Source organism: Larus michahellis, chromosome 2 (genome assembly GCF_964199755.1).
Source record: "Larus michahellis chromosome 2, bLarMic1.1, whole genome shotgun sequence".
Taxonomy (NCBI): domain Eukaryota; kingdom Metazoa; phylum Chordata; class Aves; order Charadriiformes; family Laridae; genus Larus; species Larus michahellis.
In genome coordinates this window covers 123,120,034-123,135,472 of record NC_133897.1, presented here as the reverse complement: position 1 = coordinate 123,135,472, position 15,439 = coordinate 123,120,034, and the positions used below count along the sequence as shown (strand labels likewise).

The 15,439-nt window shown below is 43.4% G+C and overlaps 1 protein-coding gene across 10 annotated transcripts in view; it reads right to left on the bottom strand.

Annotated features, from left to right (window-relative positions):
- The window catches only part of DTNA (dystrobrevin alpha), a 224,159-nt gene that overhangs the window by 175,700 nt on the left and 33,020 nt on the right, over positions 1–15,439 (bottom strand). For 3 of the 10 annotated variants that reach the window (XM_074576938.1, XM_074576950.1, XM_074576969.1), the window contains exon 1: positions 4,130–4,348. The exons of 3 other annotated variants lie outside the window; for them this stretch is intronic. In XM_074576938.1, coding sequence (XP_074433039.1) covers positions 4,130–4,146 — 17 coding nt within the window. In that variant the 5' untranslated portion in view covers positions 4,147–4,348. Of the gene's footprint in view, positions 1–4,129; positions 4,364–15,439 lie in introns of those variants that run through there. 4 more of the 10 variants (XM_074576940.1, XM_074576954.1, XM_074576976.1 and 1 more) reach the window with 2 other exon arrangements.

The following is a 15,439-nucleotide window of genomic DNA, read 5'->3' as shown; positions in this document are numbered from 1 at the left end:
GGTATTAGGCATTCTCTCAACTACCACAGCTGCAATTAGATGCATTTTTAAGCATCCTATTAGTGGGAAGTATCACTGTGTTTCCAGGTAAAGTCACTTCATACAGTAATAATTAGCTCAGGAAATACTTTGTTCCTTCATACACCAGGGGCCGGAATGAGCAGTAAGTGCAGGAGGTCTGACACCGCTCAGACTGGCGACTTCCCTGGATTTCCACTCATGGACTCAGAGGTGATAACATGGCTACACAGGACATCATAATTTCATTAGTTTCAGTTGTGGGTGTTTTGGGGGTTCTTTTTTTTACGGAATTACAAAATTACAGAACTGAGGCTTTCTACAGCATGTTGCATTGTATAAGGCATTGCCTGTCGTACTCTGCCAAAACAAATCAGCTGCCATCGCTGGGAGCAGATTCATTAGGACCCAAAGGAAATTACATCACTGTGAGCTACTTCTAGGTACTTTTAAGCTCAGAAAAATGCCAGTGCATTCTCAGGGAACCCTGGGGAAACAGTCCTGATCTTTACCACTCTTTATCAAGTGGTTCCTGATGACACCTCTATTTTCTTTTTTTTAGGCAGCATCATAACTGCAAAAAGCTTAAAGATGAGGCTAGGAACAAAGATTTACAAAGGAAAAAAAGATCATGACAGAAAGAAAGAAAATGGGCACCATATACAATAATTGTAAAGTCTAGCAAGCAAGGATTTTAACACCCATATGCGTATCCCTGCCACTGGTTTTCAGGGTTTACAAAGAAAGAAGTGTAGGATTTATTAAAGGAAAAAATGTTGCAAACCCATTTTAACCTCAGAGAGCATGATTTTTCTCAACTCTTGTGACAGAGTCACTTCCAACTTAATGGTAAGGGAAAGGGAGGGGCCGTTATCTGCCTGCTCTGAGAGCAGACGTGTTACTAACTGTGACGAAGCAGGGCTTGTCCCTAAGCGACACTGAACAGGCAGCTCCTCAGAGCAGGGAAGCGTGGCACGGGCTAGTGATGAACACCAAACCAGTGTCAGAAAAGCACCTCAGCCACTCACACAGTACCCAAACCCAGGACACACCAGTGCTTCAGCTGTAGGCCTGTGCTCCCCTCGTCAATGTTCCGTCCCCTGCTTGATGTCCCTGAAGACCAGGACCTCTGTGATCTCTCCTCTCTGCAGCAGCAAGAAGCAGGAGCTGGGGGCAGGCACCCTTTCACACTCCCATTGCCCCTGTCCCAGCAGCACCTCTCCATCTCACCCTGTGTGGGGTTAGTGGGGGTCCTGGGAAAGGGGAGGGAGGGAAGGGAAGGCTGCAGTGAGGCACGAAGTTCGGGAGATCAAGGAGAAGAGAGTGTCACCACCCGCAGCAACACCTTGTTACAAAAGCCTTTAAGAAAAAGATGTCTCCCTCTCTCTCCTTCCTCCCTCCCTGCTTCCCAGCAAACCCCAATCACCTGAGGAGCACAGGGCTAGTGGGGAAGAAGGGGGCAGGGAGAGAAGGAGAGAGAGGAAAGGAGAGAGGTCCCAGTCCCTCTGTCCTGCCCTGATAAAGCTACCACACCCTTTCCCAAAAGCCTGGGTAGTATTGAGCTGCCATGTGGTACCATCGTCACTGAACATATGTGGTACTGCATGCACCCTAACCATGACAAATTCACCCTAACAGCTGGCCAAGGATTTTCCATTTCAGAAAAAATGCCCACATTATAATAATATATAAACTACATCAAATATAGCAACATTTTCTATGGGAGAATATCAGTTTATTGAAGATTTTCCATTTACTGCTAAGACAACTGGAAGATGTTACTTCAGGCAGATCAGACACACCAGATTATATTTTTTTAAAGTCAATCCAACACCAGCACCGTAGCTCCTTATGCTGGGACCTCCCTGTTCCTGGGTCAGATGCTCATTCCCTCCCAGGAGCAAAGTTTTTCAGGCAGCTTCACTTCCCAGAATACAAAGCAGGTTTCCTTCTGACGAGGCTCTCCAGTGCCTCTTGGACATTTAATTATGGGAGAAGGGTCTCAGATAATGAAATGGGAACACCATGCTCCTGAACTATAACTTCTGAAAAGCAATACACTGTGGTAGGGAAATGCAATTTAATTTTGAACTGACTCAGGAATTTCCCATGGAACATTAATTCTATTTTCTGCTCACCTCTGAATGTCAGTCTATTTTTCTCTTTCAGTTTAGGAAGCTTATAAAAGGTGCAGCGAACCTCTGCTTCCAAATCTGTGGATTCCTCCTCCCTCCCGCTGTTTCCCATAGCCCTGGGGAGGGTGCACGTCACCTGAAAACAGAAGCCTATTGTGCCGAGCCTTATCAGAGGCGATGCCTAGGCAGTACAACTGTTATCTAGATACCTAACACAGAAAAGTAATAAAAGTATTTCCACCCCCTTCAGGTTTACATGCTCTCTGAGAGGTCACACGACTTGCCTGAAGCTGCACAGGACCCTGTGTAAGAGCCAGAAATGAACCACAGCTTTGCTAAGCCCCACTGCAAGTTTTTACTCAGCTTGACACATTTTGTCTCAAAGTTCTTCCGCTTCAGTACCAACACAAATATTACAGTGATACCTTAATGTAAGTAACTGTTGGCCTGGGAATTTAGCGTGGGACTGAAGTATTTAGTTAGGCTAAGCTAGTTAAAAGAACACCCAACTAGTACAAACTGTAAGAGAACTGGCTTGAACGACATTTCTCACCCTTGCTGTTGTTTTTTTTTTTACAGATTTACCTTATAGGTTATATATTTCCTTCTTCTCCATCCCCTACATTTAACCACGCAGAAAAAACTTCACAGTAGATTTGCTCACCCAAATATACCCAGATGTTTTGCAAAATTCAGGTAAGTTGAACCCAAACAAATGAAAGAAAGATAACAAAACATACCAGATGCATCACCTTTCCTTCAAACAGAGGAAACATTTCTATTTTAGCTCACCCAGTTCCACATATTTTGCAAGGCACAAACTGACATTATGTGAGTGTCTTCGGCACTGATATCTTTAACCAAAAATGTTAGGCGTTTCAGTTATCTGCAGACAGCACCTACTTCCTACGGGTATTATGGGCAGTACTAACATGCCAGGAATTCTGAGTATGTTTGGGTGAACTGCTACCAAATCCAAAGTTAGGAGCTCCTCTACTATGAGTGTAAAATACGTGTGCCCAGAATAAATGGTAAAAATGATGCTGGCATTTAGGCAATTCTCATTCAAAGCACAGATTCAGATCAAACTCTCAGAATACAAGTTCTTGCTATATCACAAATATGACAACTAACTTCCTACTCAGTTTCAGATATTTCAAAATCTTTTTGGTCACAGGAACACCACAACTTCACCAGAAATATTTGAGAAAGAGTCCGAAAATGATACCATTGATCAATGAAGTGACATATCTGCTAGATACTGAAATTACTTCTGATAAGTTGTAAAAAGAATATGACAGCCTGAATCCTCTTTTACTCACAAACTCACTATTTAAAAGTGAGGACTATCAGGGGAATGTGCACGTTTTTTAATTACTGCTAGAAGGACTTTGTTCAGAGAAAACAAAAGGGTCAAAATGTTAAAAAAAATAAATCAAAACCAAATGCCAAGTAAAAGCATTATTTGGGAACAAACGAACAGAAAGGTTAAATGTAATTAACCCTGTGTTGTGATCAAATTCACACATGAGGAAATGGCAGGTAAGTGAAACCACAGCCAAACAAGCATGCAAAAACATTGATTACATCCTCTCTAATGTGGAAAACAACTAGCTTTTCAACTTTGTAATAATAAGCAGCATTTCAAACAGCACCTTCCAGTAATGAAGAGCAAAGGTATTATAACAAAATTCAGCTGATAGGAAAACAGCATTCAAAACTGCAACGGTAAGATTACTAAAGCTCAAGACTCCCTAGGTATGCCAATACAAGTAACCTTATGAGTTAACAGTTCACTGAAGAATAAAGTTCAAATAATCCATATGGGGAAAACAGGGGGGGAATAAATCGCACGGGGAAAGCATTACGTGAAGATCTACCTCATCCTACAGTAACTGCTGAGTGCTCTGAAAGCAGAAGCAAAGCCCAGAGGAATCACCCTAGCAAACGTATGCAAAGGCAAGCTTCCTACTTACCCTATGGTATGCACCATGATCTCTTTTGCCACCTTAGTAATTCCAAAGAATCCAGAATGATGTTATTTTTTAAGGGAATATTAGAGTCATTAGAGGAGACAGAGGCAAGCTGACAAGCAGAGCTTTGAGAGAAGCCAAGCGGAGAGGGATGAATTTAAACCCTGGCTCAAGATGCTGTGTATTCTGCGTCTATCTTTAACTTGTAAATGATTTGGTTTCACATTCCTCTGAAGTCCTGCTGGCAGATGCCTTTGCGGAGCTTTACCAATCGCAGCCACCCGGGCCCCCTCCCCTCCTCTCCCCCTTTCCCTCCCTCTCTCCTCCCTCCCTCCCTCCCTCCCTCTCCCCCCAAGCCTGCCACTCCACCCCCGTCTCCCCCATCCCCACCTCTCCTCCCTGCCACACACACGGAGGGTTTGGCAGGCAGGATTTCAGGGAGGCTGCCAGCGCCGCCCCGACAGCCTGCGGCAGCACCGGGGCCGCCGGCGGGCACCGGCGGCCGGACTCCGGCTTCCCCGGAGGGAGCCCCCTGCTCCCCCCGCCAGCAGCTCGAACCCGGCCTGTGCCTTCCAAAAAACTGCTGGGGCATGGGCTGTGGTTGGGAGTGGAGGTAGCTGCAATGATTCGTTGTGCCCCCGAACCCAGGCAAAGTCTCTAGGTTTGGATCCCGGAGTCGCCGATTGAATCGCCGTCAGAAAGAGGACAGGAAGAAAGTCCCCGCTTTTTTGGAGGGGACTCCAAAAGCAACCGGCTGAAGGAGCACAAGGAAGCACTTCACCCTCTGTCACATCAAGCTTCCACAGAGACTCATATTTGGATGTTTACAGCACTTCTGCTCATGCAGAGAGCTTTACTGAGCAGTGGCATATAAAAACAAAGAAACCCAAACGGAACAACAAAAGATTTTACCAAATCTTAAACACAAAGCTTCTAAACGTCCACTCAGTAAATTTGTGTCTCCTTACGATAACAATGCATTGCAATGTTGTTCAGAAGTCAGACTTGGAAATAAGGAGACTATGGATTACTGGCAGCATTCGAGGTGATTGAGTGGGGAAAAAAAGTCCTTCCATGTAACCCAGAAAATCAGCATCCCCACCAGAGGCTTCAGGAGTCATTTGTGTTGACAAAACCCCCTGGCTCTTAACGCCAGCCTTTTGAAGCAGGCCTGTTTTTAATTTGTAAATGCGCATTCAGTTGAATACTGCTTGCCATGAGACTGCCTTATCTCAGACATGGGTGCCAATGGAACAAGCCACAAGACCGCATGTAAAACATATGAATTATTGAGCACTTGCAACTGAAACTGGAAAATATCAATTGACAGTCACTCACACCAATTCAAACAGAATAACATGGTACGTATCTCCCGTTTACAGCCTTTGGCCTTTGTCTGAGCTGCTGCCAAGGGGGGTCCATACTGGGGGATGCAGCCAAGCAAGCAGCAAGCACATGTCGGGGTGGAGGGGCAAGGTCAAGCTGTGCCTAGAATCACTTGGCTAAAAACATGGTTTATAAATGCCTTGATAAGGCATTACACTTTTCAGAGCACTGGTGTTGAGAGGCTAGGCTGATTTAGTAGTAAAAGTAATCATGCGTTTACTTCAGGCTAACGAAGGAAATGGCTCAAATAGGAAAATGCTTAAAGAGGGTTAAAAGAATCATCCAAAGGGCTGGATCTTAGTCCACATGAAGTAAGCCTGCACTTCATTGCCTGCCAGCTACTCTTCACGATGCTGTTCGATATCAGTATGTGTTTGGTAACATATATATAACACACAGATAAAAACTTTGATAAAAGCAGTAACACCACAGCCATTTTCATGGTCAGTCCCACCAGCAGGAAGGCAAGAGCTCCTCTTAACCTGGAGTCAGCTCAGGTTCACAGGCCTGGAAAAGTTGCCAGCAACGTACAAATATTAAAGAATAAACTAGCTGATGGCTCCTGAAAAGTCGAAAGATTTCTTTTGAATCACTAACCTTTGTTTAATGCCTGACTTCCAGAGCACTTCAAAAACTCCAGCAAGAGAAAAACATGCCACGGACTTCTTGCCATAAAGGGAGGAAGTCACTTTACTTCTTTGCCTCAGGTCCTAAAACTCTCGATTGCTGATACCAGGGTTCAGGGAATGTGTCCATTACTCAGATTTAGGAGCTGCGGTGAATTGCAGGAAGGCTGCCTGGCATCGCTTCCCAATGGAGCCGATTCTAAGACTGCCACAAATCTCTCAGAGCAGAGAAAGTCACTGAGCCACAGTGTCTCCCAGTCAAATGGAGCAACTTCATATAATGGAATGAAAATACAATACCTCAAATCATGTTTTTTTCAATTGTTTTGTAAGGATGTCAGGCTGGAAGGGATGATAATCACTAGAAGCAGAGAACAAGTGTTAACACAAGGTCTTAAAATGCACAGTGCTTCAGATGCTCGGAGAGACAAAAGGGAAAGAACAAAGAAAAGTCATGCTTTTGTGGCTGAGGGCTCCTTTTTAATTAGGGCAACAAGGAAGGAAGGAAGGAAGGAAGAAGCTCCCCATGGAAGAAGGTACGATGGACAAATGTGGTGATTCAGAAGGGAAGTCATGAACAGGAAGGATTAAGACCAAGCTGTTTCTAGGACTCCAGCCTACCTCTAGAGAGTGCTTAAGTGGAAAAACAAAGGCAGGGAAATCCACAGAAGCATGTCCACACTTTTATCTTAACTTGTGTATTTCCCTTACTAGATACAGGGAAGAAGAGAATGGGTTTGGGATCCTCTGAAAGAACACTTAAAGTGCTTGCTTCCCATGTCTCTTAAGAGGTTATTTATAAACTTAACAGTATGTGGGAGGTGGAGCTTTGGGGAACAGGATGCTGGAAATTACTGTGAAACCTTGGATGTCAACATGGACGGCATGATCCCATTCCCATGAATGGGACAGTCAGAGGTCATATGTCCAAAAACTGTATTACATAAGCCAAAGGAGAAGACAGGTGTCCAGTTTCCTCAGATGAAGAGATGTGCAATAATACCAGTGTCTAACATGGAACGCAAAGCGTACAGCTGGGAGAGATTTACCACAGCTATGAGAGGGAGTAATAGCCTTTCTCTCTCAGTTGCGTAAAACCATCACCAAATGTAATACATCAGGGACCTCTGTGGCATTACATTTGAGATACATGAACATCTATCAATAGCAAGCTCTTGTGGAGGAGCCGGAGCCGGAGCTGGCGTGGGAGCAGAGAAGGGAGCGGCGTGGAGCAGAGAGTAATTTGGTACCACTGACAAGTGTAAATATGTAACATGTTTGGAGCCGCATGACTTCCTACCCATTCCCAATTTAGACCGGTGCCTAAGAGGCATGGTCTGTCCCTTCACATTTAGCTATTTTTAATGTGCACAGAATTTGCTCTTTGTCTTCCCTTGTCTGTCAGTGTCTTGAATTCATTTGTCTTGGCAGTCTTAAGATTTGGGCTTACTGGGATAAGCAACATCTTCTACCCTACGGGCTCAGTCCTTCTAGGTCTTACTCAGAGTACTTCATGCTCTTAGGAATAATCTTGTTAACCTCTGCAGATGATTTCAGCACGGGTTTGATCAAGAGTAAGAGCTTTGAGTAGGGGACTACCATTGCGTTGACAGGAATGCAGCTCCTGCCTGTCACAGCGGACCCAGCACACTGACTTTACTCTGTATTGCTCGGTCTATACACCCGCCAGCCCCCCCCCACCTACCTCAGCCCTGGCTACTCAGCCACTTGGTTACACCATGAGCCCTCTCCAGCATGGTCCAACAGCCGGGGTTTGGCCGAGCGTTGCCCCATGAGTTGCTTCTCTCCCACCTACCACTTTTTTACTGGAAGAGATGGAGAACAGCTATTGAAACTGGTGGGAACTGGGGGTTCTTGGTAGCACCACCCAGCACCCACTGCCCCTTCGTCCCCACAATGCAGCGTCCAGCGGGACAGGGTACCTTTGCTCTTGAAGGCAACCAAGGGACTGAGATGGGCTTACACGGGGCAAAACACCACCCTGGACCCCCAGCGCTGAGTCTGACTGCTCCAAAGAAATCTACTGCAACACCTTCCCCACGGAGTCCCATCCTCCTGTCGTTTTTGGGAAGCTCACTGGATAATGGGAGGAAGTTCAGTCACTAAAAAGGTTCAAATGAGTTAGCTCCACTCTTTGCAAAACATTCAAATTGCTTGAATTCTCGGTACGCATTAAAAAAGTAAATGGGGAATGCAGCTGGTATACACTCCATGAGCAGTTTTTCAGCAACAGAGGATTTTCTGTGCTGGCTGTTCTGGTTTTATTTTTTGTGTTTCTGTGATTCAAGCTATATGGGAAGAAGGGAGAATGTCCATGGTCATACATCTAAGATTCGGAAACAAATCACATTTTCGGTCAATCCATTTTACTGAATAAAGAAAAAAAAAATCCATTATTTACTTTTAAACATTTCTTTCCTTTTCCAATGTTTTATATTTATAGTTTGCTGAAGTTTTTTTGACAAACACACAGTTTAAACCACTGTTTATCATCATATATAAGCACATCACATCTACAAGAGCCAGGATATAAAGGATTTGGTGAAAGGAAAGTGAAAGGAAAATATTTTTCTAAAAATAATAATAATAAAAAAGACAGCTAAACCTAATCCCACACAGTGCTGAGCCCTGGAAAAGCCTTTCCTATCTATGATGGCACTCATAGATAAATAAAAAGACTGTATCATCCATTCTTGGTTCCCTACCTGAAAACAGGCTGAACTTGAAAGGTTTGCAGTGACAGCTGTAGTTCATTAAAGTTGCCTGATGAGCAGTGCATCTAATGAAGATTGTTTTCCTAAGGATTTATGATCCTTTGTTATTTACTGTTCCCAAGGACAGTAATCCCCATTTCCTCTAAACTCTCACAACCACTCCTACCCCTCAGGACATGAGCGGTGCCCACCTGCACTTTCAGCTTCTTTTAATGTACCATGCAAGCAACGTGCGCTGCCATCTGCACAATAATCCCTTTAATTTCCCCAGGCCTCCACGGTTGCCCTTCTTCCAGGTGCTGCCCTCATCAGCACTCCCACCCTCTTCCACACACCCCTGTGTACTTTCTCCCTACCTGGGGGAAAAGCAGCAAGCAGGTCATGCAGCTGGTTGAGAGCTGTGTGTGCTCAGACTGACCAGCCAGCACAAGCAAGAGCTGCTTCAAGAGGGGAATGTTGCCTGTCCTGTCCTTACTGGGGTGCTGTCTTGAATCCCACTTCACGAGAGTCAAGGAGAATCGGTATAGCTGAGATTTCTTCCTCTGTGTTGAATTCAGCAGAAATGTCGAATGAGTTCAAAACTACTGGCCGTGTCCAGCAGTGTGAGACAAACAAACATAGCATGATTGTTCCTTACAAAGCCAAACTCAGAAGGAAAATAAACAAACACTCCACATGCCAGCTACAAAGATTCATGACACAGCCTTTGCTCCAGCACGAGATGCTCTTTGTCTCCTCAGTGATAAGAACCCTCTGCTTCACAGCTGCTCCAACCAATATAAAAAAGGTAGCAAAGACTGCTAATTAAGAGAGCTCATTGCAGCCTATTCCTGAAAAGAATAACTGAAATGTTTGTGAAAGTAAAGATTATGACACCAAAATTTGTCTTGCCGTAACTTTCTCCTGAAATGAATGTCCTGATTCTTGAAATTATGAAATGAATTATTTTTGTTATGGAAACAGCTCTGTCATCCTGTCTCACTCCAGCACCTTGGTTTCATTGCAGTGCTATATTCTACACTGAAAAAAGGTTTCCAGTAAGTTATTTCAAAAAAATGCCACAAACATTATGTATATATATTTGCCTGGACAGACAACCACAGGCCTTTCGTGGAAATTTGGCCAGTGCCTAAAGTGTGCGTGCAGGCAGACATGCATGTGAATGGAGTGACACACACACACTTTTTTCAGAACTGGAAGAGGATAATCTAGGAAACAGATTCTCTGTTCAGTTGAGCCAAAGGCAGGAACAATCCCCTTTCACTCATTCCACATACCACTGAAAAACTCTCCTGCTTTAAAATAAAACTCACTTTATTCAACCCTCCAGACGAAAACCTTGGGAAAAAGGGGAAATGGCTTTTTTTTTTTTTAAGAAAAAAATACATAGCAAGAACACAGAAGGAGGCCTGGAAGTCTCAGAAACTGCTAATGAGAGCTGGAGCATTAATATATAGGCCAACAACACGAATCCCATCAGATCAGTTATATAAAAGCAAGCAGCGTCTGACTTGCTCCCTGAAATGAATCCATGCTGTGCAGGGGCTGGGGTCGGTGTCTCTGCCACACAGTCATCTCCTTCCCTCTCCCTCCCCGCCCAAGGTGCCCACAGACCACTCGGGCTTGGCGGCGCGGTCTTGATGCTGCTGAGGGTATGGGGACAGAAGGGGAGAGGTTAGATCAGCCGGAGGGTCTGGGCTGCGGAGACAGCCTGGGAGAAGCTTGTCCTACTACTCCCTCTGCTGTACCCATCCTGTGGAGAAATCCCAAATGTCAGTGAGAGAAGCTGCGATAAAGGACAGCAGCTTTCTGCAAGAAATCTGCAGGTAGGACAGACCCAGCCAGACTTGGGAAAGGGATAAAGTCATGGCTGGTGAGGAAGAAACCACCGTCACGCTCAGGAGATGGCACGACACGGATCTTTGTGCATTTAACATATCAAATCTTTTTTGCTCTTTACCTGCCGGTGTTATTCTTAGGAAAATAACGCCTCTCCTTGTGCACGATCATCTTGCTTTATTACACAGATTTAGATAATGATCTCATCTTATGAGATGGATGGGTGTCAGGATCAGCTGCAGAGAAAGGCCCACGAAGCTCCCAGAGAACGGCTGCCAGCAGCAGCCCAGCGCCACGTTAGGCAACACAGGCAGCAAATGCCTCCTGCACCCTGGTGCAGCCAACGGGGAAAAAAACACCCCACCTCCGAGTCACGTTAGTGCCATGTTAAATTCAAACAACATGAAGCACAGGCAAAAAAAAAAAAGTGGGGGGAAATGGCTTATGGAGTCAATTAATCATGTGGGAATTATCAATCTCACTGTCGGAGAGAATGGGGATTTTTTTAACCCATGACCACCTAAACGCAACTCCAGGCAACACTCCCGCTCTGTACGCTATTTCTGAGGGCTGAGAAATTGGCAGTACTGGGTACCACCTGTAAAAGACGTTTGCAGTTGCTATGAAAGCCTTTCTTTGAACACAGTGAAAACCCGTACCCCAAGAAAAATACATCTTTTCAAACGTTCAAACATTACACTGTGGTTTGTGCGATCTTCAGAGCAATATTTCAATCTACACTTTCCTTTTAGCACTGATTTATGGAAATCCAAACCAGAATAGAAAACATCTCAAAGGAAGAAATCCCTCTCAAGCACTTTTCCCTGAGAAGGTGCACACTCATCAGAATACGGAGGAATTATGAGAAGAGTCAGCACTTTCAGGAAAAGTGGACACTTTCCATAGTAAAAGAGTCTTAAAGGCTGGATGCAACATTAGGTCTTTGACAGACCAGTCATACGCTTACCTTAAACCTTCTGGAGAATTCAGGAACTTTACACAACTTTTGCTAGAAACTAAACAAAAAGCCTTCCCAATACCAATATGAGATTAAAAAAATCAATCAGTGAATTCCAGAAAGGCAATGTTAACAGATTAACTGCATTCCTTTTTTTCTTTATGCCCCAAGTATTATTTCCTTTTATATTATAGAACATCTACCAGCTAATAAAAATACTGGAAACTGGACTTTATGATATAACATGGTGATAAAGTGAATTACATTTAAATGTCAATGGAATCTATGGAACAGAGCAAATGTGGAAGAAACTCATTCAGTAATTTTAAAGTTGTGAATAATTAGGATGGCATTTTCAAATGCACTTGGTCATGACCTAGTTCTGCTCTAAATTCTTCAAATTTAGTTTTTGCAAAGCTATAGGAGCCATGCAATGCTACAGCAGTAGTAGAACTGCTGCAGCAGCATTGAGTCCTGCTCAAAAATCCCACCCCTAAATGAGTGGCCCCAGCAAAGGAATGGACCTGACAATTTGGGGCAGAATCCAGCCCATTCTTTTCCAAGGCACTACTCCAGATTTACATAAATGCAAACAAATGCAGTTTGGCCTCAGGACGGACACAATGTACCTAATTCACACTTGCCCAGTTTACATGGAAGAAGCTGGAATGGAACTGAAAATATAAACTAAACTAACAACTTCCACAGGAAAACTGAGATATTGAAAAATATTTTATCTGTAGTAACTCAATAATAATTACACATTATTTTGACATTGTTCTGTGAAGTGTCATAACAAACAGCCTGCAAATATACAATGCGTATGGCACAGAGACCAAGCATAGGTCTGGACTTAATCTGCTCGCTGCCAGATACCACAAAGCTGCTTTGAATAAACGTGCTCCTCATTATAGCACTTCCTCCCATCTTTCTGAGTTCATCATGTTTATCTCCAAATAAAAGAAATCATTTTTTTGCTTTGTTCGGAATAGCATATGCTTTATCTAGGAGCCTCAGACATTACACCGTAAATTATCTGTATTTTTTGCTACAAAAAGTCTTGCTCCAGGACTTTGTGACCGAACACTGACTACCTGAGGGAAATCAAATTAACAGCAGCTCAGACAGAACTATTAAAGGCATGTTTTCCCCTATGTATGGTAGTCTGTTAGTGTATCCACAGGCACCAAGAGGGTGAGGATAAAGCAAGGACATTTCTCTGAACCATCACTATCTTTCACATTACTGTCTATTTTTGTGAAGGAGCCGTGGATGTAGTGATATTGATAGGCACTGGGGTTCCTCAAGCCTCAACTCAAGCATGCAGATTTTACAGCCACGCACACTATGAAGACACTAGCTTCCAAAATAAATCAAGCAAGCTTTCTGCTTAACACTACAGAGGTACCTGCAAGGTTGTTTCTGGTTGTACGCATAATGATGCAAGGAAATGGCGCACCAAAAGCCTGTCTTCTTACCGTTTTCAGAGGAGGGCAAATACACATTACCAAAATGTTCAGGATGACATTGGCTTTTTAATTGGGAATGCTCCTGTGAAAGCAGGCAGTCATGGGGTACTCATGGGGTACACATGGAGACCACCACACCGTACCAGTGCTGCTCAGGTGTTACCAGAGGGATGAACATGGCAGGGGCAGCATGAGCTCACAGCTAAACACCATGCTAGCAGTGGTAGGAAACATGATCAGGTCTCAGCTTGCCAGAGATTTGTCTTGTGAATTTGGGAATTTACAAATTTACCCACTTTTTATCTGTTTTGTTCTACCTAGCCTTCAGTGGCTTTATGATGGGTGTCATGTCACAAGGTGCTCAGAGCAACTAAAACTTTGAGCTGGGACCTCCTAGCACTGTGACTGAAGTACTGGAAATTGTTTAGGGAGCATTTTTATTCCATTTAGTAAATGGAAAAAATAACTAAGTAAAAGAAGAAAAAATGCAGCTTCCTTCAAAAGCCTCTTTAATCAGCCCCAGAATCTGAATCAATGCTGAGCACAAAGATTTAAATTTGGTTTAATGAAAACTGAATAGACCAAAAAACAACAAAAGAAGTCTCTTTACAAAAGGTATGGATTCGACCTAGCCAGTAAATAATTAAAGCTCCTCTCTGTTCCCTTCCATTTTCTATTTTAAGGCTTTTCATTATAGGGGATCAAAGTCAGCTTGAGTTGGAGAGAGTTAGACGAATCCATCACGGAGACAGAATGAATGTATGATCTCATCCCCTGTGACAGCAGCCCGACGGTACCACCTGTTTGAACTCCAGCTCGTACCACTTCAGATGACACTGGCAATGTCAAGCCTGCAGCTTGAAATTCAAGGGGGTGTGCGGAAACCCTCTCCACCTAAGCAAACAAAACGAAAGAACTGTAAATCTAGTATGAGGAATGCTACAGGTAGTGCTAGCCAAGGGGCTGCAAAAAGAGCAGCCAAAGAAAGGGTTCGGACCCCGGGAAGAAACCACCAGGAGTCTCAGGAAATCAGCTGTATGAAGAAAGGACGATTTTTGTTTGGAGACGAGGCAAATGAGGAGAGACATGATGAATGTAGGCTAGCTGTATAAAAATTATAAGCAGTAAAAGAAGGGAAAATAAACATTCATATTTATTTTCTCCAAAGAAAAAGAATACGTTGCAGTCAAAAGACAAAATAATTCATGAGATATGGAAGAAAAGTTAAACAGGGAGTTTAAAACTGACAGGCAAATTTAAAAGAGATTAAGGAAAATTCTGTTCTACCTTTTTAAACTTAAAGCATAGTTTACCCTGTGGAGCTGTCTGCAGCATAATATAATTGCGACCAAAAAGGACTATATAGAAAACATTCATTAGATTGTTAATGAATTCCTGCTTGTTCCCATTAGAAACTCATTTGTTTTAAAAAGAAACAATATAATCCTTAATGAACCTTGCTTTTTTTAAGCAATAGAAGACAAACATTTATACCTCCTCACACAAGCAATGATTAAATGTCAGGGATTAAGACATTCCCCTTAAGGGGAATCCCCAAGGATTAAGAAAATCCCCCTTTTGTCACATTATTCCATAACTATCAGCTGGCCAGTTCCTGAGCACTGTCAGGAACAATGTATTGGGTCAGATCCAACACGCCAATGTTTGCTTAACACTGAAGTTCAATCAAGAGATTTCTGTCTAAAAATTTTGTTTAAGAAAAAAGATTACAGACTTGGGAGTGTACCATAAAACCTTGCTTTCTAAACAATTTTTTGCTCTGTCTGCCAGTAGCTAGCAGCACTTGAAGATGAAGGCAGCAAGCATACATCAACTCTACTTGCTTTGGTGTGTAAAAACACTTTGGCCTAGATTTGGGCCAAGATACATTATTTCACTTCCTTGAGCTGCTTGACATCTTCCGTGCAAACTTGACTTCTGGTCTGCCACGGCATTAAGAGTATTTGCAGTTCTAGGAGTTCCAGGGTCTTCTAGCTGATGAAACTTGCCGCTACACTGTGATATGAGAGTCAAATTGTAAAATTATTTCAGATATAAAAAAAATAAATCTCACTGCTGTGAAATTTATGCAATTCATTTCTCGGAGTCTACTAAGATGAAAACAAAGAGGCAGTTTAGCACATCACGAGCTGGAAGAGCTACTTCAAAACATGCTCTAGATTAAGACTGCATAGCAGGACCTTTTCCCACTGAGAAAATGCACCCTGGGGACAAGTAGAGGCCCCAAACAGCAATGTCCTCTTGAGTGACCTCATTAGCATCTGATGTGTGGTAACATC